At 49.2% G+C, this 24842-nt stretch overlaps 1 protein-coding gene across 1 annotated transcript in view; it reads left to right on the top strand.

Annotated features, from left to right (window-relative positions):
* The window catches only part of PLXNA4 (plexin A4), a 285370-nt gene that overhangs the window by 188072 nt on the left and 72456 nt on the right, over positions 1 to 24842 (top strand). Inside the window, exons 11-17 of the mRNA XM_006016338.3 lie at positions 3681 to 3832; positions 4554 to 4671; positions 11075 to 11211; positions 13795 to 13962; positions 17802 to 17895; positions 20759 to 20998; positions 22465 to 22611. Of these exons, the coding sequence (XP_006016400.1) occupies positions 3681 to 3832; positions 4554 to 4671; positions 11075 to 11211; positions 13795 to 13962; positions 17802 to 17895; positions 20759 to 20998; positions 22465 to 22611 (1056 nt within the window). The remainder of the gene's footprint in view (positions 1 to 3680; positions 3833 to 4553; positions 4672 to 11074; positions 11212 to 13794; positions 13963 to 17801; positions 17896 to 20758; positions 20999 to 22464; positions 22612 to 24842) is intronic.

Below are 24842 nucleotides of genomic sequence, written 5' to 3'. Positions count from 1 at the left end.
ACCTATTTACCTACTCCAATCCATCCGTCCAGTGCTTTACTACAGCTTCTAGCACCAAACCATCTCAAGGTATGTCTACACTATGGTGATTTAAGTCATATTGCTGAGGAAATAGGCCCTATTTCTGTTTCTCATGCATCAACCCCAGACATGAGGCTGACAGTGCTCCCTAAGGGATGCCCCTGAAACATCCTTTAAGACCTGGCTTTTGAGTGTGCTCCGAAGCACCAGCTTGGGGTACTCCCAAGACATCCCGGGGGCACAGAAGGGAATTGGTGAGTATTTATTCACCAAGGCGCCCCCGGGGGTTACAAGAAATAATGGCCACAAGCTAGCAGAGAGCAGATTTAGACTGGACATTAGGAAGAACTTCTTCACAGTTCGAGTGGCCAAGGTCTGGGATGGGCTCCCAAGGGAGGTGGTGCTCTCCCTACCCTGGGGGTCTTCAAGAGGAGGTTGGATATGCATCTAGCTGGGGTCATCTAGACCCAGCCCTCTTTCCTGCCTATGCAGGGGGTCGGACTCGATGATCTATTGAGGTCCCTTCCGACCCTAGCATCTATGAATCTATGAATCCCGGCACCTCATTTCCAGGGTAGACCTGCCCAGACAGAAGCCGGCTGCTGGGATGTGACTGGCCACTCTCTGCAGTGCAGACATGCCACTGGCGTGTCCACCTGCAGCAAGATGTGGCCAAAGCTCACCTGCCGTTTGTGAGGGCAGAAGAAGTCTCAGCTTCAGAACTGCCAAGAGTGGCTTTGAATTTGAGACTGGAGCTTCAACGGAGCTCAGAGGTGAGGCTTTTATTTAATTTTTTGGTTTTGGTTTAGCCTCTTGGAGAGGCAGAGCTTAGATCCAAATTCCTGTGGGCATTGGGACCCGCCACTAAAGCTGGCTCAGGCGTGGAGCTCTCGAAGGTAGGCTAAGAGACGAGGTGGAATATCGTTCTGACGTTGGGCTGCAACGCCTTGCTGGGATGGGACTGACAGCTGTGTCGTCACCACCACCAAGTCCTAATGGCATTGCGCAGAATGGACCACAGAAGGTTGACCCTGTGAAGGATTTCCATCCCAGTCTCTTTTACCAGTTTTCTTTTCCTCTGTCTTCTTACCTGTCTAAGCAACCAGCTCTGCCTACAAGACCTGGACCAGGTTGGGGTGGGGGGGGAGGTACCTGTCTTTTGTGTGATCAAAGGCTACCTAGCCCCTGTTTGCTCTAAGGTTATTCTTTGATACTTCTCTACCCTGTACCCTCCCCCAAACCTACCCCCTATAACCAATAAAGTTCTTTGCTGTACCAAGATTGATGAGCTTGTTGGGGAAGGCACGCCTTTGTGCCCCCTTGGTCCGACTGACTAAGGGAGGCTAATTTTTGTGCTTCAGGCTAAAGGAAGCACCTCCAGCTGTTGCAGTGGGTCAAGCACCCCCAAGGTCTACAAGGCCTGTGTACCCCAGGGGGCACAGGGCTAAAGACAGACCAGATCCCCTGCGTGGTGGCAGTGGTACCCCCAGGCTCATAGGTGTGCTCCAGGAAGGTTTGCAACTGGTTCCACCTGGAAAGAAACTACAAACCCTAAGGGCTGCTCTGCTTTTGTATGCAGGAAAGAAGCATGTGTTTTCAAAGCACAAGGTTGAGCTTTCTAATCCCTGGGTGAAATGTGTGTGTTTAGCCAGCAGCTGGGACTCGTGGTCCATGACTTGACTGAATCATAGAGCATCCAACCAGCATTGCCTGATTTCTGGGATTTAGTGGTTGTGGAATGGGAATGAAAAGATGGTACAGAGATAGCATGGACATAGACTTATAGAAAATGAGGGTTGGGAGGGACCTCAGGAGGTCACATCTAGTCCATCTCCCTGCTCAAAGCAGGCCCAGCCCCAACTAGACCATCCAAGTCAGGGCTTTGTCTTTCTGGGTCTTAAAAACCTCCAAGGATGGAGACTGCACAACATTTTTGTCTTGGCCGGGAGGGAGGTGGACAGAGATGAGGCATCCTTTGGGGCTTTAACTTGGCAGCATACACAAATGCCACAGGTGCCAGCTCTCCACAGATATGAAGTTCAGGGACTTCCATGCCCTTTGCATAGTTACACAGATCAGGTTGGTGGGACATCTCTCAAGGGAGAGATGGGAACAGTTGTGCACATGGGTTACAAATCCTGACCATGACAGCCCCTCGGCTCTCATCCCTTCTCTCTCCCTCACTCTGCTGCCATTATCTCTGCAAGGAGATGATCTGGCCAATCTGTTTATGAAGGACATTTCTCTCCATATTTTGGGAAGCAGAGAAGAGCAGCCAAGTTCTTAGTGCTCCTGCCAGCCTCTGCAAGACCAGGATCTAGCTGCCAACACAGATTCCCCACTGGCCATGCTAACAGCAAATGGGAAAGGACATCTATCAGGGAATTCCCATTGCCCAGCATTTCACTGCCAGTGTTGGCAGATGGCAATCATGGCACCATCTGAATGGGCAGTGGGGAAAGCTAGCATCGTTCAACCATTGAACCATATGGCAAAGCAGGTTGACACGGCACATAGTAGGGCAGAGCGGTTGAGTCCTGGCTGGCTCCGGTGGCACCTAGATTTGGTCCTTAGGGTCTAAAACAAACTCCATTGCATCCAGCAGCGCACAAGGGCAGGGAGAAAAATGGGCTGAGCCTTTTTGCTAACAACTCATACTCTCTGGCCAAGCACCAGTGGCTGTGCTAAATACAGCGGGGCTCAGTGGGACAAGCACGGATCAGCAGTGCCTGGGCGAGCTTTGTGTGAGTGTGTACACACACACACACACACACACACACACACACACACACACATCTGCACCCAACAGGGTGTGGTGGACTGGAGGAGGACTCCTGGCCTTCATGGCAGGGAAACCAGTGGGGCTGGTGTGAGCGAGGAAGTCACTCATAAAATCCCTCGGGGTCATTGGCTCATCAGTCCCGCATAACAGGCGCTGAATGAGAAGCAGAGGCCACATCCCCACCCAAAGCTTTGCCAAGGCCCAGGTGGTGGGATAGGGAGGTGAACAACATCCCGCCCCATCCCAGGAGAGTAGAGCTAGTTTCAAGAGGGAGGAGGTAACTTTATACATTTTCCATGTATAGAATCTAATTATTGGGGGGTCGTCTCACATTCAGGGTCATCTTGCATTCGGGTAAATACAGTATAATCTCATAGCTGCTTCTGCCTGTCATGCTGTCCGTGTCTGTTTGCCTTGCCGGTTTGCTAACTTAAGTTTAATCTCATTTCTGCCGTCTGCCACGTTCTCGGGGACTGACTCAGGTTTTCAAACCTCACTGTCCAGTTGTCTTCCCTCCCAACACCCTTCGCCTAGTACGTTTGCCCCATTATCCCGCAACTCCTTTGTGCAGCGCTAGCCTGACACAGGGGAGCTCGTGTGGGCCAGGAGATGAGGATCCTGGAAAACCCAAGTTTGGGCCCGAAATGAGTCTGTTGAATGAGTCTTTTTTAATCTGTTTCTATGGGGACCAGACATGGAGAACTGGGCTTGCAATAGACTGACCGGATGTTACGGGATACCGCACCCCTGGGTGTTCGATGCAGCCACTCCGTGTCTCTCGGGGTCGGGAGCAAGTTGTGGTACTGGCTCCCTCTCTCCTGCTGGAGCATCGGTGGCCTTTGGGATTCCAGTGACTTTGCTCTTGCTGTGTCTCCAGATCTCCCCGATGACGGGCCCTCGGGAAGGAGGAACCAAAGTGACCATCCGTGGGGAGAACCTGGGGCTGGAGTTTCGGGACATTGCATCTCATGTCAAAGTGGCTGGAGTGGAGTGCAAGCCTCTGGTGGAAGGATACATCCCAGCAGAGCAGTAAGTTGGCCACTCAAGGGTTTGCAGACAGCACCATCCCCCCGTAACAGCTTCCACTGCCCCCCTTAGCTCAGCAGGACGGGTCAGTGTCCCCGGAAAGCTAGGAGAAGCCAATGTTTTCTTTGTTCATAGAAACCCTTCTCATCAACAGACTGGGAGGCCCAGGGTTTGGCAGTGCCTGGTGCCTCCCTTACTTCACAGCTCACAGTCTTTCCTAAGGCAGAGTTGGAGGCTGGCTTAGCAGTGGGTCTGCTCTAGCCCTTAATGCATGTGTCTTACCAAAGCTCCCACATCCCCAGGGGTTACTGGGACCCAGTTCACTGACCAGTGACACGTGGATGATCTTCTGCTCTTTGGGGGATAGCCACCAGAGTTGGGCAAAGAGCTGGCTTTGCTGTCCTGTCTCCAGGACAGGAGCCTGGTCTGTAGTGGGGTGGCCAGCAAAGTGCATGAGCCCTGGGGTCAACCTGAGATTGGACCCCTCACCCAAGAGATGGGTGGTAACTGGTGCCCCATAGATTTAAAAGAGCAGAGAGACTCGCTGGGCCAGATTGGTGGGTAAATGCTCTGGATTTCAGTGCAATTTGACTCAACGTGGAGTTTAAACAGCCCTGAGAGACAGTGTCCCCAAGGAGAACCAGCAGGGGTTGCGATCTGATCCCCAGGTGGTATCCCCCTGCCGTCCTGTAAACTACGCCTCCCACCTGTGCTTTCCTTGCAGGATAATGTGCGAGATGGGGGAGGCCAAACTCAGCCAGCACGCCGGATTCGTGGAGATCTGCGTGGCCGAATGCAAGCCGGAGTTCATGGCCAGGTCCTCACAGCTCTACTACTTCACGGTAAGCACCGGCTCGGAAATTGGAAATCTCAGCAGCAGCAGAGGAGCGAAACTCCCACGTCACCGCTACCAGGTGCTGTTCTTGAGGGTTATCTGGGGTTAGCATTGGATGCTAATGTCTGCTTGGACACCAGGGCTGTATCGCTATTCTGAGCTGATCGCAGCCAGCAGATTGAGGCTCGCTGTTTCTTGCCCCTGCCATCTGGACATAATGGGGGCAGGATGCCAACCTGATTCTGCTCTCTTACATCACCGTCAATTGGAACGAATGCTGCTGAAGGCAGCAGAGCTATTCTGATGTAAAAATGATGAGAGAAGGGGATCGTATCCACTGTGGTGCCTGCAGGCGTGTGTTGAAATGCCCCATCCACCCTGCTCCTCTGTCTCCTCCTTCCTTCATACACCTCTAATCTGCAAAATCTGCTTAATGGAATAAGGCCCATTTATGCAGGTGTCCAGGGGGTACCTGAGCCCTGATCCATGCAGATCTTTCTTCTAGATGAGATTGTAAGATCATAGGAAAGTTGGGCTGGAAGGGACCTCATAAAATCATCTACTCAAGGCAGGATCACCTCTGGCTAAACCATCCCAGCCGAGTGTCTGTCCAACTTATGCTTGAAAATGTCCAAGGATAGCGATTCCACAATTAGTCTAGGTCGCCTGTTCCAATGCTTAGCCACCCTCATGGTAAGCAAATTCCTCCCAACTTCCAAACTAAATTTCCTCTGCTCCAGATTGAGGCCATTGCCTCTAGTCTTGTCCCCTGCAAGCACAGGAAAAAGCCCATCTCCATCCTTTCTATAATCACTTCAGGTATTTGAAGGTGGTTATCAAATCCCACTCGTCTTCTCTTCTACAGACTAAACAATCCTGGTTCTTTCAGCCTTTCCCCAGAAGTCATTTTTTTTCCCCAGGCCTCTAGTTATTTTTGTTGTTCTCTTCTGGATTTTTTCCAATCTGCCCGCATCTTTCTTGAACTGGACACAGAGGCTTCCTTGCCAGAGAAATCTGTCTTGGCCTGAAAAAAGAACTGCTCCTGGCTTGGGCCATTCATATACCTGTGCACTGTTACTCGCTGCAAAGGGCATTGGTAATGAAATGCAAATAGTTGTGATTTCCACATTTAGCTAAGGACGCCTTTGCTGCTCTCAGGCAAGTGTCACTCAGATGCTATGTTGGTAGGGACGTAGATATGCCTAGACAGATAGCCCCCATCAAGCAGACAGAAGGGCTCTTTCCAGGACATTACACTTTAGCTTGTCACCTTTGCTATTCCTGGAATTACTGTACCGGTCCAATCATCCGTGTCCGTCTGTGACAGTGTTTCCCTTTGCTCGCTGCCTTCTTGACTGCCGGCTATGACATCCGCGCACGAGTTTAAAGTCAGCAGGGTTTTCTTTGCTGAATACCTCCATACCTTTGTGCTAGACAGCAAAAGCAAATGCTCCCCAGCTCTTTCCTCGTATGCACTTGGCTGCTTTATCCCTGGCTTTGCTCAGCTCCCACCAGTATCCATCAAGGGATCATAATATGCCTCCTACAGCAGTGGTGCTGATGTACTAGGATCAAGGTTGACAGGTATGGGGGGAGAAGGAAGCTCAGGGATCAAGCAGGGAAGCAGAAGAAGGAGCAGGATGGTTTGGGGTGGAGCTGAGTAGTTTGGTTGATCCATCCCATAATGGAGCATTGGAGGCACTGCAGCATTTTGCAAAATGAGGTTGATTTGGGTCAAGAGAGTCAGGCAAAGAGTAATAAATAAGTAAAGGAACCGGGAGAAAATGGTAGGCAGCATTTCTGTCGGCAGCATTTCTGTCGGCATTGCTGGGACCGAAGGTTTTGTTTTGGAAACACCAGAAGGATGAAGCTGCAAGGGCTGCAGATTGCTCCTTTCATCTCGGTGGAGCAGACTGAAGTTACCCTAACACGAGCTCAGTAGCACAGCCCAGAGCTAACCCTCCCCTGAAATGGCATAGCTCCAATATGCTCTGTGGGGATTTAACAAGCTTTAATGGGAGGATGCTCACATTTTAGTATGGCCCAGCTGTAATGTGTAACTTCAGTGTTTCACATCAAGGCTTTCAAATGAAACTTTTCAACTTTGGGTACCAAGGCATCTTGGTTTGTTTTTCATTTTATTTTTTTTAATGACTTCAATGAAGGAAACAAAGGAAGAAAGACATTCCTCAAATGGTTCGGTGACTCATAAACGAGACAGAACCTCTTGCTTGTTGTCATGTAAATTGTTTCAGGCTGGCCTGAAATGAAACGATTTAATGCTTCTGTTTTATCACACACAAAAAATTAAAAATCCTGTTTTGTTTCAACCCAAACCGAGCCATTTCCTCTGATTATTCAGTTCAACCACTGAACCAAAAAATCCATCACTAACCAGCTCTGGCTGGGAGAAGGAGGGCCCGAGATGAGCCTGACAGTAGCAGTGAATGGGAAGCCTGGTGCACAACACACAAAAGAGCAGTATCTATGCAAGCAGTGCCCAGGCACAGAGTGGGCATAGATAGCATAGGAGGAGAGGAAGAAAGGAGAACAGCATCAGAGAAGGACATAAAAGAATGACTGGATTCCTCTTTTCCATCATGGTCTCTGTCCACTTTACCCTATTAAAGCTTCGCTAATCCTCCTTGTATTTTTTGTCGCCTTTTGTCCATGAGGCAACGGTAAACAGTCTGGAGCCTGATTTTTAATGTAAATACTCCGTGCAATATTTATGAAGGCTGGCATGAATAATTAATGGTTTACCGAAACTTTGAAAGCTTATCCGTAAACCTTCTCGGAAGACTTGCAAAAACTCGGTGACCTTTTGGCAGAAAGGAATCACTGGTAGGGATACATTTGTACTGGGGCTGTTGAAAGACCAGAGGTCAAGTAGTCAGGGTAGGTTTTTTTTAGTCTCAAGAGCGGAGGAGGGAAAAGGTTGGGAGAGGGACCTGGAGTCTTTCCATCTCTTTTTCATTCAGTTAAATTTCACCAGGTTCACGTGGAAAAAGGTGATGGCTCTCAATCCTATCCCTAACAGCCAAGACTCTTCATCATAGGTGCCACCGTTGTGGTCAACACTACTTTGTCTCCAGGTCAGCACCTTTGGGTGCGAGGCTAAACATTCAATGTTTAGCCTCGCACCCAGTGACTGAACCCCCCCATCACCATGGGAGTTGCTCTTTTAGGGCAGGGATCTTGTGCTTCTCCATGTATAGCTTCAGACTCGAAGGCTGCTGTCAGTCTGACCCCTTTTCCAAGTGCTAACTTCACTGCAAATGAAAGCAAAGCAGAAACATTTCCATCGTGTTAGAGTACATTTTCAAAGCGATTAACTGAAGGGGAGGAGTGTAGAGAGGGGAGCCTAGGACGTGCCCTGGGTGATTTTATAAGCTTGTATTAATGGTCTCTGAAGTTCGGTAAGACAACTGTGTGCTGTACCTGCTTGTTCCTGCTTTTATAGCATCATTCTTAAAAAGAGAAGGGAAAAAAAAAAAACACCCTTCATTTAAATGCATATAGTGGCTTTACACTTGGGAGTGAGCGGAAAGTTTTTCTATTAAAATGCAAATGAAAGAATAAACTCTAACTCCAAATTTCTGCCTGCAAATGGATGTTTCCTCTCCATGTTTTGGTATCAGGGCGATCTGGGCTTTCCGAATATGATTATTTTATCTTGATGTGGAAAAGAAGAGAGCTCATTTTCTTTTGGCCCTAGAGGAATCTTGCCTTTTTTAAATACAGTTGTCCAGCATCTTGGTGTAATTCAAAAAGGAGCTCAAAAGCAGGCATGAAGCAAGATGATAATTTGGAAATGATAGCATCCCTTATTAATAGCAGCATGGTCACTACTGAGATCAGTGCTCTGTTATGCCAGGTATTGCCCATGCACGTAGCACAGAAAACATTTTCTGTCTCCAGATCTCCTGCAGAGACAAGCAGGAAGGATTATTCCCTTCGTCACACCGAAGGGCAGATGAAGCAAAAAGAGATTTGGTGCTTTACCCAGGATCACACAGTAAATCTGTGACCAAGTCAGGAATTGAGCCTAGATTTCCTGAATCCCCACACAGCACCATAATCACAGCCATCCTTCTTTGCCTTTTACTGTCCTAGGATCATCCTACCGAGGAGTGTACAATTGACAGAGCGATCGTCTCTACTTAAACTTTTAAAATCTACCTATAAAATTCCACAGCGGTGTTAAAGTCCTCGTCTGCATTCTGTGCGTTGGCATAGAAATCCTGTAGAAAGGCACTAATTCCCCCCCATTAAATCAATAAGGTTTTAGTACCATGTCTCTAGGACGTGTTTATGTTCCTCACTATCTTGGATCTTGGGAAAAAAAATCATCAAAGAAACCATCAACAACAGGCTAACGACATGCAACGTTCTGAGAGCTAGCCGACATGGCTTCATTGCGGGAGGTCTTGCCTGACCAACCTCATTTCCTTTTATGACCAGGTGACACATCACCTGGGCAAAGGAGAAGAGGTTGATGTCATATATTTGGATTTCAAAACAGCCTTTGACTTGCTCTCCCATGATGTCCTCATGGTAAAAATGGGGAGTTGTGGCCTTGACAACCTTATGGTCTGATGTCTGGGGAACTGGCTCTGTGGTCGGACCCAGAGAGCGATAGTCAATGGAACCAAATCAACATGGTGCACGGGGACCAGTGGCATCCCCCAGGGCTCAGCACTTGGACCAGTACTCTTTAATATATTCATAAATGATCCGGACTTGGGTGTCAGAAGCAGACTGGCTAAGTTCACAGACGACACCAAATTCTGGGAGGATAGGCTGTTTCTTCAGGCCAACCTGGACAGGCTCTCAGGGCGGGCAGATCAAAACCTGATGACATTCAACACTCAGAAATGCAAGGTGCTCCACCTTGGGGGAAAAAACCCACATCATACTTATAGGCTCGGCAGTGCTACACTCATTAGCACCACGACCGAAAGAGACTTAGGGGTCATGATTGATCACAGGATGAACATGAGCCACCAATGCGATGCCGCAGCCGGCAAAGCAAACAAAACTCTGACTTGCATCTGCCGATGCATCTCAGGCAAGACCCAAGAAGTCATTCTCCTGCTTTACTTGGCCTTGGTGTGGCTACAGCTGGAGTACTGCATCCAATTCTGGGCTCCACACTTTAAAAAGGAGGTGAAGAAGCTTGAGAAAGTCCAGAGAAGAGCCACACGCATGATTAGAGGTCAAGAGAGCAGGCTTGATGAGGAGAGGCTGAGAGGCATGGGACTCTTCAGCCTGGAGAAGCGCAGGCTCAGGGTGGACCTGGTGGCAGCATATAAGTACATAAGGGGTGGGCATCAGGAACTGGGGGAACATCTGTTCATCAGGGCACCCCAAGGGAAGACAAGATCTAATGGTCACAAACTGCAGGAAGACCGCTTTACTCATAGCCTCATAGACATGATCTCACAAAGTCTCTTCCAGCCCGAATGTCTATGAAATCTATTAAATCTATTCATAGACATTAGGGGCTGGAAGGGACCTTGTGAGATCATCGCGTCCAGCCCCACCGTCATAGGCAGGCAATCTGATGGGGTCAAACGATCCCAAGAAGATAAACATCCAGATGCCTTTTGAATGAGTCCAGAGTAGGTGTTTGCATCACTTCTGGGAGAGTCTGTTTCAGACCCTGGACACACAGACTGTAAAGAAATGTTTTCTTATGTCCAGTCTAAATCGGCTTTCCAGGAGTTTGTGGCCTTTAGACCTTGTTATCCCTTGGGGTGACCTGGTGAACAACTGTTCTCCCAAGTCCTGATGCACCACCCCCCACTTATAAACTTGTAGGCTGCCACCAAGTCCCCCCTGAGCCTTCTCTTCTCCAGGCTGAAGAATCCCATGTCCCTCAGCCTTTCCTCGTAAGGCTTGCCCTCTTGGCTTTTGATCATACAGGTGGCTCGCCTTTGGACTCTCTCAAGCTTATCCATGTCCCTCCTGAAGTGGGGAGCCCAGAAGCATCTATAAAGCTCTAGTGACTTTTCCATAAGGAACACACATGCAGGGTTGTGTCAGATCCATTTAGCTAGTTGAGGATGGGGTTTTATTGACTGAGGAGCTGCTGTATTTTAGCAAAGTAAGTTCCAAACTGCACTTGGGTAATGGAAATCTGGGTCTTTGCTAGACTGCTTCATGCCTGGACCTCCCTTTGAAATGTTGATCATCTATGAGTAGCTACGGCAGGCCCAGCTTTGCGGGGAGGAACAGAAGAAATAAGACTGAGCAGACAAATAGGGTCGTGGCCTGCTTAGTATTATGGCCTCTACTGTTTACAAGTCTCCCATAGACTATAGCACACCCTGAAAGGCCCTTAATCCTGGGCATAAACAGGCTAGCATCTCCCAACACCTACTCAATGTGAACCTTTCTCTTCACAGTCATTGGTGCTGTCAGGCCTAAAGCCGAAGAGGGGCCCAGTGTCGGGCGGCACACAGGTGACAATTACCGGTTCCAACCTGAATGCTGGCAGCAACGTCATGGTGAAGTTTGGGAGCCAACCGTGCCTTTTTTACAAGTATGCATGCCATCCTTCTCATTATACGTGCCATGAATAGAGAAAGAGGCTGCTAGCACTCTCTCCTGATGGTGCTTCTTGACTATGGGGATACAGAAGATATTTCCTATTTATCCAGCTGTCCTGGACCTGGACTGCTTAGACAGCGGCAGACTTGGTCCTGGCACTGGACAGCTCATGTGGAAGTGGGTGTAGTAATCTAGCACGTTCCCCCATGAGGTGCACATGAAACGGTTCAACTCAGTCCCTTCAGCACATCATTTCTCCTGAGGAGTCCCTGACATAGTTGGTCGCCACAACTCATGGATACGTGACCAAAGGATTAGCTAGAGGGTGGTTTGCAGATGATGGCAGTAGTCTACTGGCTGAGCTGTGGAGAGGCCCAGATCTGGAACAGCAAGCAGGATGTAGGTGCAGGGGCTGTGTGATGAGAAGTGGGCAATGATGCCTAAGGGTAACCAAGCAATACCAGTAGCTCCTCTTGCTTTCAGTGGATGTGTCTACACGTGCATTAACTTTGGCTTAAATTTACTGCGCAGTAAGTGGGAATAGGCTAGCATCTACATGTGTAGGCATTAAAGCACGCTTTACTCTTGGGAGTAAAGTCAGTCCACACGTACAGTGTTACTGCTTAGTAAGGCGTCTACATGTGCATTACTGCGCAGTAACTCATCAGGTGTAAATTTGATACGTGCATGATGCAGCTATCAAATTTATGTTCAAGTTGGTGTAAATCACCCTATTTTCTGCGCAGTACAGGCATGCACGTGTAGACGCGTGCCCATTCTGCACAGTAATTTCAGTTACTGCGCAGTAAATGTGTACGTGTAGGCGCGCCCAGTGAGTACCATTTATGTTACTGTCCACATTAAAGTCAAAATCACCATAAGAGAAGCAGATTAAAAGAGAGGGAGCATGAAACCAAAGCCTGGGCAGATCTTTGAGCACCTTGAGGACTGTAGTAGAACAGGATGAGGTGGATAGGCAAGAGGAGAGAGCCTGTCTCAGACATGCACACCACTCCTGTCTCACAGCCCACAGCCATTTCAGCTTCATGTATTTCATGTGAAGGTCCCTAGTGGGCATCTTCCCAAGTGGGAGAACATGATGCATTTCACTGTTTTGATTGGTATTTGATGTACATTTTCCACGGTCCCTTGTTAAGTTTCATTTTAATTCTCCTTGGGCCCCATGCGTCGCTTGTCTGCCTGGGAGTAAAATGTAAGTAATTCCTTTCCAGATCCCCACCGTATAGGAGAGGGGAAATATAACCTATTGGCTCTGAGTCCTAAAATACTTCTCTGCTGTCTAAATATAACCCTAGACATCAGTGAAACGGATGGCTCAGCAGAGACTGGGACTCTTCTGCTCTACATCGCCTCTTTGATCCCAGTCCAGAATAACAGTAACCCCAAATCAGGGTCACCTCCTGACTCTTCTTTAATCCTTGGGAAACTGAGTCGGTGCCCAGTGCCAAAGCACAAACCCCTCCTAAAGTGAACAATATTAATTAAATAATTAGAGGTAAGGACTTCAGTCCCTGGAGCTGTCGGTAGTGCATTCGTCATTCCTGGGACTGATGCAACTTGACTTTTGCAGTTCCTGGATATAAGTTCTGCCCCTTTTCCTGCTGCAACGTATGTCAGGGGGGGTGTTAAGCTTTTCTCAGAGACTGCAGCTGAGGCAGGGGGTTGGACTAGATGATCTCTGGAGGTCCCTTCCAGCCCCACTTCTCTGTCCCAGCCTGTGATTTAGGGTTTCGGGTAGAAAGAGTGATTGCCTTGGAGCTGCTTACAGAAGACTGACCAGGGAGTGTTCAAGGGGTTAGGTCCAGTAGTTTTCTTTCAGGGTGGCAGAGGGGAAGGCTGGAAAGCAGAGGGAATGAGTGTCACGCAGGCAGGATAATGATAGATTTCTCTCTGATTATATGAACCGACGTGACTGAGTCACTGATCACAGGTGCTTGGAGATCAAGGCTCTCAGGCTTAGGTTCTTGCTCAGCCTGTTCTAAAGGGAAGGGCCAGCTACAAAACTCACTCCTGGTTCTGGTTTCAAACCCTAAAAAATAGTTGTTGTTTTTTTGCTTCAGGCTCTTTATTAATAAAATGCTTCACACTGTATTGGCACCTTCCACCCCAGGATTGCAAAGCACATGCTTATCTGTAACCCAGTCTCAAAAATGGATGCTGTTGTGCCAAATTACAGAGAAAGCAGAGACAGTTCTTGCTCTGACGGTGCTTTGTAGGATGAAATGAAACCCCTGGCAGGCAGTTCATCATGCAGCGCTCTTCCCTGAGTCAAATAGCTCTGGGATGCCAGCTGGGGTTCAATGTATGCCATGATGGCCTGGGGGTGGAAAGCTTATGCCATTTATCCAAGATGTCAGTTTTGATTGAATAGCTGTCCGAATCTGTTCACTTCAAATTCCTGCAGCATCAAGTTCCTCAGGTTAGAGAAGCAGGGCATACAAAGCAGAGGAGGTATCCTGGGTGGTCGGGTTGCTGGCAGAGGCATTCATTGGTGACGTTGTCTTGCTCACATGGACTTGCACTTGCTTTATTTCTTCCTAAACTCCATTCTTAGGAGGACCTCCAAGCACATTGTCTGTAACACCACAGCCTCCGGCGAAGGGTTTGAGAAGGTGCAGGTTTCCGTGCAGGTCGACAAGGCCAAGATATCTCAGGAGCTGCAGTTTGAATATGTGGAGGATCCAACCATCATGAGGATCGAGCCAGAGTGGAGCATCTTCAGGTAGTTGTTCAGTCAGCACTCATAATTTCCTTTCTCCTTGATTGCTGCTCATGTCCCAGTGCATTGCCGGATTCAGAGGCATGGGCTGTCTAAGGCTCCAGTTCAGCAAACCGCTTTCCAATTAAATTAATGTGACGAGACTTGGATTTCAATAATATTTAAGTACAGAAACTCATGGTGTCATGGTCCGGGGAAGATTATGCCCTAAAATATTTACAGCAGTGCCTTATAGTTTGCATAGTGCCCTTCATTTGGATGGGCATGAGGGCTTTTTTTCTTCTGTTACCACCTCTTCCCTTAACTTAGGGGTTGGGTAGAGCCACCTTAATGTATCTTCAGTGGGGCATCCCACATTCACCGCCCCCCAGGAATAGCTAAACCCATTCAGATGAAATATGGGAACAAACCCTCCAACCTGCAATCCTCAGCTTCAGCAGCACATTTCTCATTGAGGTTCAAGCGAGTCGGGGTCATGCCTATTCCTCATCTTTAATTTCCAGGTGCTCTGGCACTTGCAGAACAGCAAGTGCTGAAGTACCACTCTGAAAGCAAGTGCTGAATGGGCTGTCTCTCTCCGGAGAAAGCTCTTGAGACTTCTCCAGGACAAGGCTGCAGATCCAACATGTTTGGAGATGCATCTGTATTACCAAGCACTGCAGATCCCTCACTAATCTCTGGGACTGAGAGCAACCAGCTCCCGCTTTCACCCAGCCTGGATTCACTCTGCACCATGTTCTTGCATCTCATTTGTTTGGCCGTGGTTCTTGGAAACCCCAGTCAAAATCAGGGCTCTATTTATGATGCATAAGCACCAGGGGAGGCTCAGGCCCCGACCTCACCCCTACACCAAAAGGCTCATTATGGACTGGACTGACCTATTTTAAGCCCAGACTCTCCCTTTAATACCACGGATGCAACCCCATTGACTCCAGAGAGGTCACGTTCATATAGCTGAGAGGACAGATTTGGCCTCGAGTGTGGAAGGGGCCCAAATATTACACAAACGCGGTCACAAGCTTGCAAGACTGGCCCAGTGAAGAGAGAAATTGGTCATTAAATGCTCCGGGATTTCCTTTAAAAGATACAAAGTCAGAAATATTAGTCTCCTCTCATCCGTCCATTACGGTTCTCATCTCCCCTGTCAAACTGGAGTGATTGGAGTGTCTGGGGATTAGGCGCAGGGTTTGTAAATCCCCCTGGCTCAGCTCCCATCCGGAGCATGTTTTCACAAATCAATTAGTGGCTTTAATTACTGTGAGGGAATTTACCATTTGAGCCGGACCGAATCTTTGTGCATTGGGCTGGAGGCTTTCGTGTCCAGATTTTCCATCTCAGGGTTTTATTTTCAGTCACAGTGTTAGGTTATCAGCAAAATGAGAAATCGCTTTACTCCCTTCCCTATTACAGTGAGTTTCGTGCTGGGGAAAGGTGCGGGATTGACAGCCCTAGAGAGTGATTTTGGCTATTATCCCTAGGAAAGTTACAGCGCAGGCAGCTTTCTTCACACGGCTTCAAAGCTGGCGAGTAGGGGAAAAGGGCTGTCTGGTTTCTGTGAAGTCAATGCCACTAGAAATGGGCTGTGACTCCCTCCATGTGGCTTAATGAACAGCCACTTGACGGGTCCAGCTCTCGGCCTGTTGAAAACGGCATCTGTCTGATGTCTGTGGAGCCTGATGAACATTGCATTTCTGTCCCTCCATAGTTGGGTTCAGGCCCCGACCTCACCCCAGCAAGCATCCAGCTGTGGGTCTTTCCCAGCCACAGCTGGATTGGAGTCACTGCCCTAGAGTGAGATTAGTGGGGTTCAACCTGGACCCTGGAGAACATTACTTCCACCCCAAAACCAGCCTTCAGGATCCTGGGTTTTCCTTTCCCTGTCAAATAGCAAATAAAGCTGAGTGGCTTTTCATTGCTGCCTGCCGGCTCTCCCTACTGCTCTTTAAGGCACAGATCACAGCCCAGTTGGCTCTGAAGGGGAAGGGGAGTTAGAGTCATAGAAAACGCAGGTTGGAAGGGACTGCAGGAGGTCACCTCTACTCCAACCCCTGCTCAAAGCAGGACCAGCCCCAACTACATCATCCCGGCCAAGGCTTGGTCTAGTCGGGTCTTAAAAACCTCCAAGGATGGAGCGTTAAAGCTGGAAGGCTGTTGAATCTAATGTAAGCACTTTGCAGCCCTGGGAATACTCAGCTCCACAGTAGAGACATTGAAGGCCATTCATTAAGTTCCTCTCTCTCCTGATCTGGTGGCATGAGAAGTGACAGCGGGGCCTCTGCTTTCACAGATAATGCTGCACCCCTACTCCAGGCCTTGAAAAGCAGCTCCATGCCGCTTTGCTCACCTGGCTGTTTAGCAGGACGAGGCCGAACGCTTAGCGAGATGCCTCAAGGCAACTGAGCAGAACCTCAAACAGGGCTGGTGGAGGCAGTGCAGGTGGAAGAATATACATCCCAATATAGATCCCAGTGCAGGTGGAAGAATATACATCTCAATATACATCCCAGTGCGGGTGGAAGAATATACATCCCTGTATACATCCCAGTGCGGGTGGAAGACTATACATCCCAATATACTTCCCAGTGCGGGTGGAAGAATATACATCCCTGTATACATCCCAGTGTGGGTGGAAGACTATACATCCCAATAGACTTTCCAATGCGGGTGGAAGAATGTACATCCCTGTATACATCCCAGTGCGGGTGGAAGACTATACATCCCAATATACTTCCCAGTGCGGGTGGAAGAATATACATCCCTGTATACATCCCAGTGCGGGTGGAAGACTATACATCCCAATATACTTTCCAATGCGGGTGGAAGAATGTACATCCCAATATACATCCCAGTGCAGGTGGAAGAATATACATCCCAACATGCATCCCAGTGCGGGTGGAAGACTATACATCCCAATATACTTTCCAATGCGGGTGGAAGAATATACATTCCAACATATATCCCAGTGTGGGTGGAAGACTATACATCCCAGTATACATCCCAGTGTGGGTGGAAGAATATACATCCCAATATGCATCCCAGCACATGTGGAAGAATATACATCCCTTTTGCATGCAGCCCTGAGTGCTAACCTCCAGGTCTGGAAGTGTATCTTTGCTGGTTTCTTTCCACACTTTTGGGCTGTGATTGAAACCGGAAGCACCAAGATACCTGCACCGAACCTCTGCAGGGTCCCTGATAGGTTGCTGAGGAAGGTTTTCAGATCCCTTGCAAATGGTGTTTCCAGAATAGGCTTCATATGAGACAAGCCCAGTGCCCTCAATCTTAGCAAGCCAACACATAGCCAGGTGCCTCTCTCTCTCTCTAATGGGGCACTCTCTCCTATGCGTTCAAACCTATCACATCCCAAGAGTTAACCGCATCCACGTTCATATACTTTGCCCTGCATGTTTAGTAAGTGGAGGGAAGCTGATGGAAGGGGAAGACAGAGCACAAGAGGGCAACCTCCTCTCTGTCCCCAGCAAGTTTTGGGCTTCTCCCCATGTCGTTTCCCTGAAATAACACAGCAAGATTCACATTTGAGAGATGGGGTGAAAATCAGCTGAAACCGCAGTGCTGGGTAGGAGAAGGGCATGGATGAGACAGCAAATCAGGCTTTGTGACTGAGCAGATAAAATGCTCACTGGAGACTTTTTGCCTTGCCCCCATCACAGATCAGGGTGTGGGAGTCCCTGTCTGTCTGACCGGGGAGTTGGCCCGTGGCTGTCTGTCCGCATATGGCACTTTTAAGGGCAGCACAGCCTGGGAGCACCCCCCACCATTACATTTGGTCCTGGGTGTTTTGAAAATGGGTGTTTCATGCTCTTTTTTCTTTCTATTCCCAGTGGAAACACACCCATTGTCGTATGGGGAACACACCTGGACCTGATACAGAACCCCCAGATCCGGGCGAAGTATGGGGGAAAGGAGCACGTCAATGTGAGTATTATTGCTGGCAACGGGACCGCGTTAAAGAGCATGGCAGTGTTGGCTGGTGAGATGAGCTAGAGAGTGAATCTGTTTATCTGCAGAGCAGCAAACCCTGGAAGCAAAGGCGAGGTCCCCTCAAGAACGCCCTTCCAGTATGCCTCAGCTTCAGCCTGGAGAGGCAAGAGGGGTCAATGGTCCATTCAGTCCCTGGTCTCTGCCGGGCCTTGCCGCAAGAGTGACACTTGGGAGCAGGGATAGTTTCAGTGGCTCGGACACTTGCGTGCTAGAAGCGGTCACTGCCTACCCATTGCATGTGCCCCCCCAATCTGCAGCTGTGGTATCGAGTGGATGGATCCAAACTCCTGCTCCCAGCAGAGCATGCTGGGATCAGCAAAGTGTGAGGATGCTCCACTCCCACTATGGTAACACCACCGGCCAGTTCAGGAGCAGTGTACGCAGGCCCTGGCAGCTGGAAAGAGACTCATAGACTCACAGAAAATGAGGGTTGAAGGGACCTCAGGAGGTCACATCTAGTCCAACCCCCTGCCCAAAGCAGGACCAGCCCCAACTACATCATCCCAGCCAAGGTTTTGTCTAGCTGGGTCTTAAAAGCCTCCAAGGATGGAGATACCACCACCTCTCTAGGTAACTCGTGCAGTGTTTTACTACCCTCGTCATAAGAAAGTTTTTCCTAATATCTAACCTAAACTTCCCTTGCTCAACTTGAGCCCGTCGCTCCTCAATCTGACATCTGCCACCACTGAAAGCAGTCCAGCTCCATCCTCTTTGGAGCCATCCTTCAGGGAGTTGAAGGCTGCTATTAAATCCCCCCTCTGTCTTTTCTTCTGTAGACTAAATAAGCCCAGTTCCCTCACAAGTCATGTGCCCAAGGCCCCGGACCATTTTTGTTGCCCTCCACTGGACTGTCTCCAATTTTTCCACAACGTTTCTGCAGTGGAGAGCCCAAAACTGGACACACTACTCCAGATGTGGCCTCACCAGTGCTGAATAGATGATAGATAATAGATAATTACTTCCCTTGATCTGCTAGTAGCATGTCCTACCAATGTAGCCCAGGATGCTATTAGCCTTTTTGGCAATGAGGGCACACTGCTGGCTCATATTCACCATTTTGTCCACTGTCACCCCCAGGTCCTTTTCTGCAAAGCTGCTGCTTAGTCAGTTGGTCCCCAGCCTGCACCAGTGCAGGGGATTGCTCCATCCTTAGTACAGGACTTGGCACTTGTCCTTGTTGAATCTCAGGTGTAGGGTCTGGTTCTGGTCCTAGTGACCCAGGAGATCTTGGGACCAGCTCCAGACTTCAGAGCAGAAAGGGATGGGTGGCATTTTGCAGCAGCTTGTGGGTAACAGAAAAGCAGTGCCTGGGTGGAAGGAGCTAGCTTATCCTAGCATGACTTCATCAGCTCTGTTGGGGAGGCAAGGAAGGGATACCTGGGAAGCCTGGCATCTGAAGTCAGCTGCTGCCCACCAAGTGAGGATCCATGTGGCAGTGGGCAAGGCATTCAGTTGGGGATTCAGGTGTGGGGGGAAGCATTGGATGACGGGGGTCCCGGTGGACACATGGAGGTCAGCTGCAGCCAGAGCATGAACTGTACACGGGTCCTCCCTCCGTGCAAGCTGCCTGCTGGCACTCCCCGTCTCCAGCCATCTCAACTGCTCCTCTGGGGCAGCTCTGGCTCTAACTGGGTGTATAGTTTTGACCTTGTCGCACCTACCAGACACAGCCCAGTAATGTGTTGCTCCAGTGCTCCCTGCAATGTTGAGCCCATTCAGGTGAGCAGTCCGCAGCCCTCCCGTGGAGCAGGTTGTGGCACGAAGGTGGGCTACTTGGTGCTAGGTCAGAGCCATCCCAGTGAGAAGAGACTGGCCTGTTGCATCTTCTGCATCTCTTAGGCACCAAGTCACCTTTCTCCTGTGCACCAATCTGGGCTAAACCAATCCTAGCCCCTGTCTGAGGCCAGCCACCATAGCAAAGCCTTCCTCAGCAGCAGAGGATGCAACAAATGGGGAAAAGGAAGGTGGAAAGGGAGGAGTGTTACAGGCAGACCTGGGTCCGTGATGATCTTTGGGAGTACCATACTGCCCACCGAGGTTTGGACTCATTGCTCTCTGGAGAGTTAATGAGAGACAGACACTGCCCAGAGGTGCATACATGCCAACCAGATGAGAGCAAAACTGCTGTCAGACCCATTTTATAGATGGGTAACTGAGGCATGGAGACAATCAGTGATTTACTCAGCATTATCTGGAGACCATGTGAATGGCAGAACCAGGCACCAAATACCCACATCCCCTGAGTCCTGATCCAACATTGTAAGCACAAGGTTGTCCTCTGGAGTCAGACTTGGAGAGCCCCACAGTTTAGGACAGTGCATTATCTAGCCTGTAGTAAAGATAAAAGCTACTGGTAAGATGAGACTCCTCAGTTGGATGCAGATTTGGAGCAAGTCTCAAAGCGGGGAAGCCAAGTGGGGGTGGAGCTGTAGCTTTGGTGGTGTAGCTCTGCATTGAGGCAGAGCTGAAGAAAAATCAGGGTTGATGCAGGATGCTGGCACTGGCATCCCTGGAGACTGAAGTCTCTCCAAGGAGGAGGTGCCGCGTAAGCAGGAGCGCTGAGACAGCAAAGCCTCCTACAAGAAGAATGGGATTTCCATACCCTTTGCAGTCTAGTTGATTGTACCCTCAGGAGGGATGGATGTAGAGGTGGAGTGACAATGGTACCCCAAGCAGGGCGACCCTCTTGGAGGTATGGGTAAGGTGGGATATTGTCACAGAATGGGATTTATTCTCCTGTAAAGTGTTTGCTCGAGTGGCTTTGTCTTAAAGGTCCATATTGGCTTCTTCTCCCTAGATCTGTGAGGTGCAGAACTCCACCGAGATGACCTGCCAGGCTCCAGCCCTGGCAGTCGACCCCAATTACCAGTCTGATCTAGCTGAGCGCCCAGAAGAGTTCGGCTTCATCCTGGACAACGTGCAGTCCCTGCTGATCCTCAACAAAACCAACTTCACCTACTATCCCAACCCAGTGTTTGAGGTTTTCAACCCCGCAGGGGTCCTGGAACTGAAGCCGGGAAGCCCCATCATACTGAAGGTGAGGGTGTGGGGGAAAGGGATGGAGAACCAGAGAATGGTGATGCCTCTTAGAAATGCATTTGATGTTCAAATCGCTGCACCTGCCAGTATTGCACCAGTCACGCAGAGGTCCCCACCCACATCCCACCAGTCCAAGAAGACCATCCACACACGTCCACACCTTCTTCCACACACAAGAGAGGCTCTGCCAACGTCCCAGCAGTCACAGTACTGCACCTAGTGACATCAAATCATAGACAATTAGGATTTTAAGGGACATTAAGAGGTCACATCTAGTCTCCCCCCCCTGGTCTGAACAGCACCAGCCCCAACTAGATCATCCAAGCCAGGGCTTTGTTGAGCAAGGCCTTAAAAACCTCCATGGATGGAGATTGCACCATGTCTCTAGGTAACCTGTTCCAGTGTTTCACTACCCTCCTAGTGAGAAAGTTTTTCCTAATATTCAACCTAAACCTCCCTTGCTGCAACTTGAGCCCATTGCTCCTTGTTCTGTCATCTGCCACCACTGCTGAGACATCTCAGCCATCGCAGCATTGTGGTCACGTCACCAATCATGGCTAGCACCCACCAAAATCCTACTGGTCACAGCCCAGGCACCCACGTACAGCAAACACCCACCAATATCCCACCAGTCGCAGCCCAACACTTACCAACACAGTGCCAATCACAACCCAGCACCCTCCAACATTTTACTACAGCGCAGCACCCAGGGCAGACAGAGGCATGGGTGAACTGGGTGGCTACCTGGGGCCTGGACAGAAACGGGGCCCAAAAATGGTAACTTTTTCCCATTGTCCGATTATTATTATCATTATCTCTGGCATAGCAGGGCTCGATACTACAAGTTCGCCTAGGTGCAGCACTGGCAGCACCCGCCAGCATCCTGGAGCGCCCCATTAATTAACGATGACCGGAGCAGATGTGAGCTTGTTCCCTGCAAACCTCATGTGCAGATTAGGTTTATAGCAACTGAGAGTTCTGCCCTATACAGCTTTAGTTCTTGACAATATGGCCATTAGGACACCCCAGCTTGCCTCTGTCTGGATTTATAAAGGCCTTTCATTCACTGCTGAGCTGATCCAAAAACAGCCCCTTTGTGTTTTGAGACTTGCTAGAAGTCAGAGCGCTTTATGAACAGTGTCCATCGCAGCGCCTCGAAGTGATTCATGTGGAAAGCAGTAACCGCACACACAAATGCCCACCTGCCCATTCCAATGATGCATCCATTTTGCACATATAAGGGTGTTTTGTGGGGACTGTTACTTGCATGAATGCATCCCAATCATCCCAGAGAGGCAATAGCAGGGCAGCCTGTACCCATCTGTGCCAGTTTGCATCTACATTACAGGGCAAGGCAGGGAAGGATGAGCCAAAAAGGGCTTGTCTAGGGATGGCAGTCATGTTGCAGGTGCAGACCCATGTAATGCTTTGCTGATGCATGTGTGGGTTTGCTCCTCTCACCAGGGCAAGAACCTGATCCCTCCCGTGGCTGGAGGGAACGCCAAGCTCAACTACACGGTGCTGGTCGGGGAGAAGCCCTGCACGGTGACGGTGTCAGATGTGCAGCTGCTGTGTGAGTCCCCAAATCTCACTGGACGGCACAAAGTGATGGTAAGTGATGCAACAAAGTGATGGTAAGTGATGCACAAAGTGATGTGACGTGAGCCTTTCCCGAGGTGGGATCTTATCATGAGGACCACCAGGAGCGTGGGGATATATGTTGCAGCACAGTACCCCAGCCCTGGAATAGGACTGAGGGCATTTGCAGATTGGAGACTGGCCCTGAATTTAGCCGTTCTGTTTTTGGGGACACCCTCTGGAGGAAACCCATATCTCTTGCACAGTGCCGGCTGTACGGTGCCAATGCCCTCACCCAATGTGGCTTCATGCATTGGCAGGTCAGCCCTGTGCCCAGTGCTGGCTGCAGCAACCATTAGCATGGAAAGGCCTAAAGTCTGTCTCTAGAGAGAGGAAGAGAGTGCAAACATTTCAATACTGTCTGCATGATTAAATATTATTTTTCTTATTATTTCTAGCTGGGACTATGAGGAAATAAAAAGTGTAGAATTGGGACCTTGGAAACTGTGCTTCTTCTTTTCTCTGTTTCTTTCTTTCCTTTTTTCTCTTTTCTCTTCTTTTCAATCATTCGCATACTGCAGTCCCATGGGGTGATGGCAAAATAGGCAAAAAAATCCCGTTTCATATTATGACCTTATTGATAGAGAGAATGAATGTATAAATGACATCACACCATGGACAAGCCAACCAACTGTTAGACATGGCCACTGTCAACAAATATTGATGATCAATGTTTTTGATTGGCCCTGATCGATGTAGTCCTCCCCCAAAGCTGGTTGTATGGATTGTTGCATTCCTGTGAAGAGAGATTTGCAGAGATTGATGGAGATAAAATATTGGGTTACTTGAGGAGAGATTGTTTTCTGATGAGTCAGAGCAACGAATTTGAGGTGACAAGTCCTGGCTTCTGTGTTTGACTTGCTGTGTGACCTTGGACTAGTCATTCAACCTCCATGGGCTAGAGTTTCTGTCTGTAAAATGGAGATGCTAATCCTTGCTAGCCCCATGGGAATATTATTGCAGGTCTTAATTAACTCACAGTTGTAAAGCACATTAAGATCCTGCAAGGGAAGCACTAGTGAAGTGAAATGGATCCTTCTCGGTGCGAACTCCAAGGGTATGACATCATGGGTTCCCCGATACTTTTCTGGATGAAATTCAAAGTGCAACATGTTCAGCAAAGGTGAGGACAGAGAGAGGATGACAAATAAACCCCAGTGAACCGGTGAGGATGGGAATCAAATTGACTCTTTGCAGGACGTGGGTATGCTCTTGTCACTATAGAAAAAAACAACCAAACTCCAGTCAATTTAGTGGAGCAAGCCCGGGATTAATCAAACAAGAGATGCCACTCGAAATGCAGGAAGACAGTGCTTAAGTATTTTAGTGAGCGTTAGTGTTAAGGGTGAGTTATACATTTGTCATCAATTTACAAGCGTGGGGTTGTTGCTCTGACAGTGTCTGGGCTGTGAACCAAAGACAGAAAGTTCCCTGCAGTGAAATCGGGATTACGTGGGGGAACCGCGGTTCTGGGGAACACCTTCTCCAATGCAGCTTGGCATTGCTGGTACTCGAGTTAGTACTTGCTGAGTGCCACTGTGATGATAAGCATGAATCGTCCGATCTCCGGCGCCCTAATCTCGCTCCTGCAGATATGGCATGGACCAAACCGCTGAACATCCCAGGTCCTGCAAAAATGGAGGCAGGGAGGTGTTCTCCCCCCAGTATTATGACAGTGAATTAAGCATGGTGGGGTACAGTGAGACCTCAGAATAAGGAAGCAGGCAACAGCAGGGTTTTGCACCGGTGTCACCCTGATCTTGTCCTTGTCCAACTGTCTTCAAGGCAGATGGTATTACTTTGAGCAGGGGGTTGGACTAGATGCGACTTCCTGAGGTCCCTTCCAACCTTCCTTTTCTATGATATAGAGAACGTTTCAGGAGGGGAGGGCAGATATCAAAGGCAGGGGGAGAACTGGGTGCATGTGTTTGGAGATGCAGAGAAGGGAAGATGAAGCACTAAGATGAGGGATTTGGGAAGGCTTTTTCTGACACAGCCTATAAGTGGATGGCGCATCTGTTCAATGATGCTTAAGGTCTCACCATCCCACTAGCGTTGTGCTGGGCAGCTGGGTTCGGTACCTCTTCAGGAAGAAGAGACCTAGCTCAAAAAGATTCACTAGAGTCACCTTTAGCAGCACCTTGGGGCTGTCTTGCATTCAGGCCCTAAGCAGCTCAGGGTCCTGTTTAGCTTGTGAGACTAGC

This window comes from Alligator sinensis, unplaced genomic scaffold (genome assembly GCF_000455745.1).
Source record: "Alligator sinensis unplaced genomic scaffold, ASM45574v1 scaffold268_1, whole genome shotgun sequence".
In the NCBI taxonomy this organism is placed as follows: domain Eukaryota; kingdom Metazoa; phylum Chordata; order Crocodylia; family Alligatoridae; genus Alligator; species Alligator sinensis.
The sequence above is the reverse complement of the archived record's forward strand: the minus strand, read 5'-3'. Positions and strand labels throughout refer to the sequence as shown.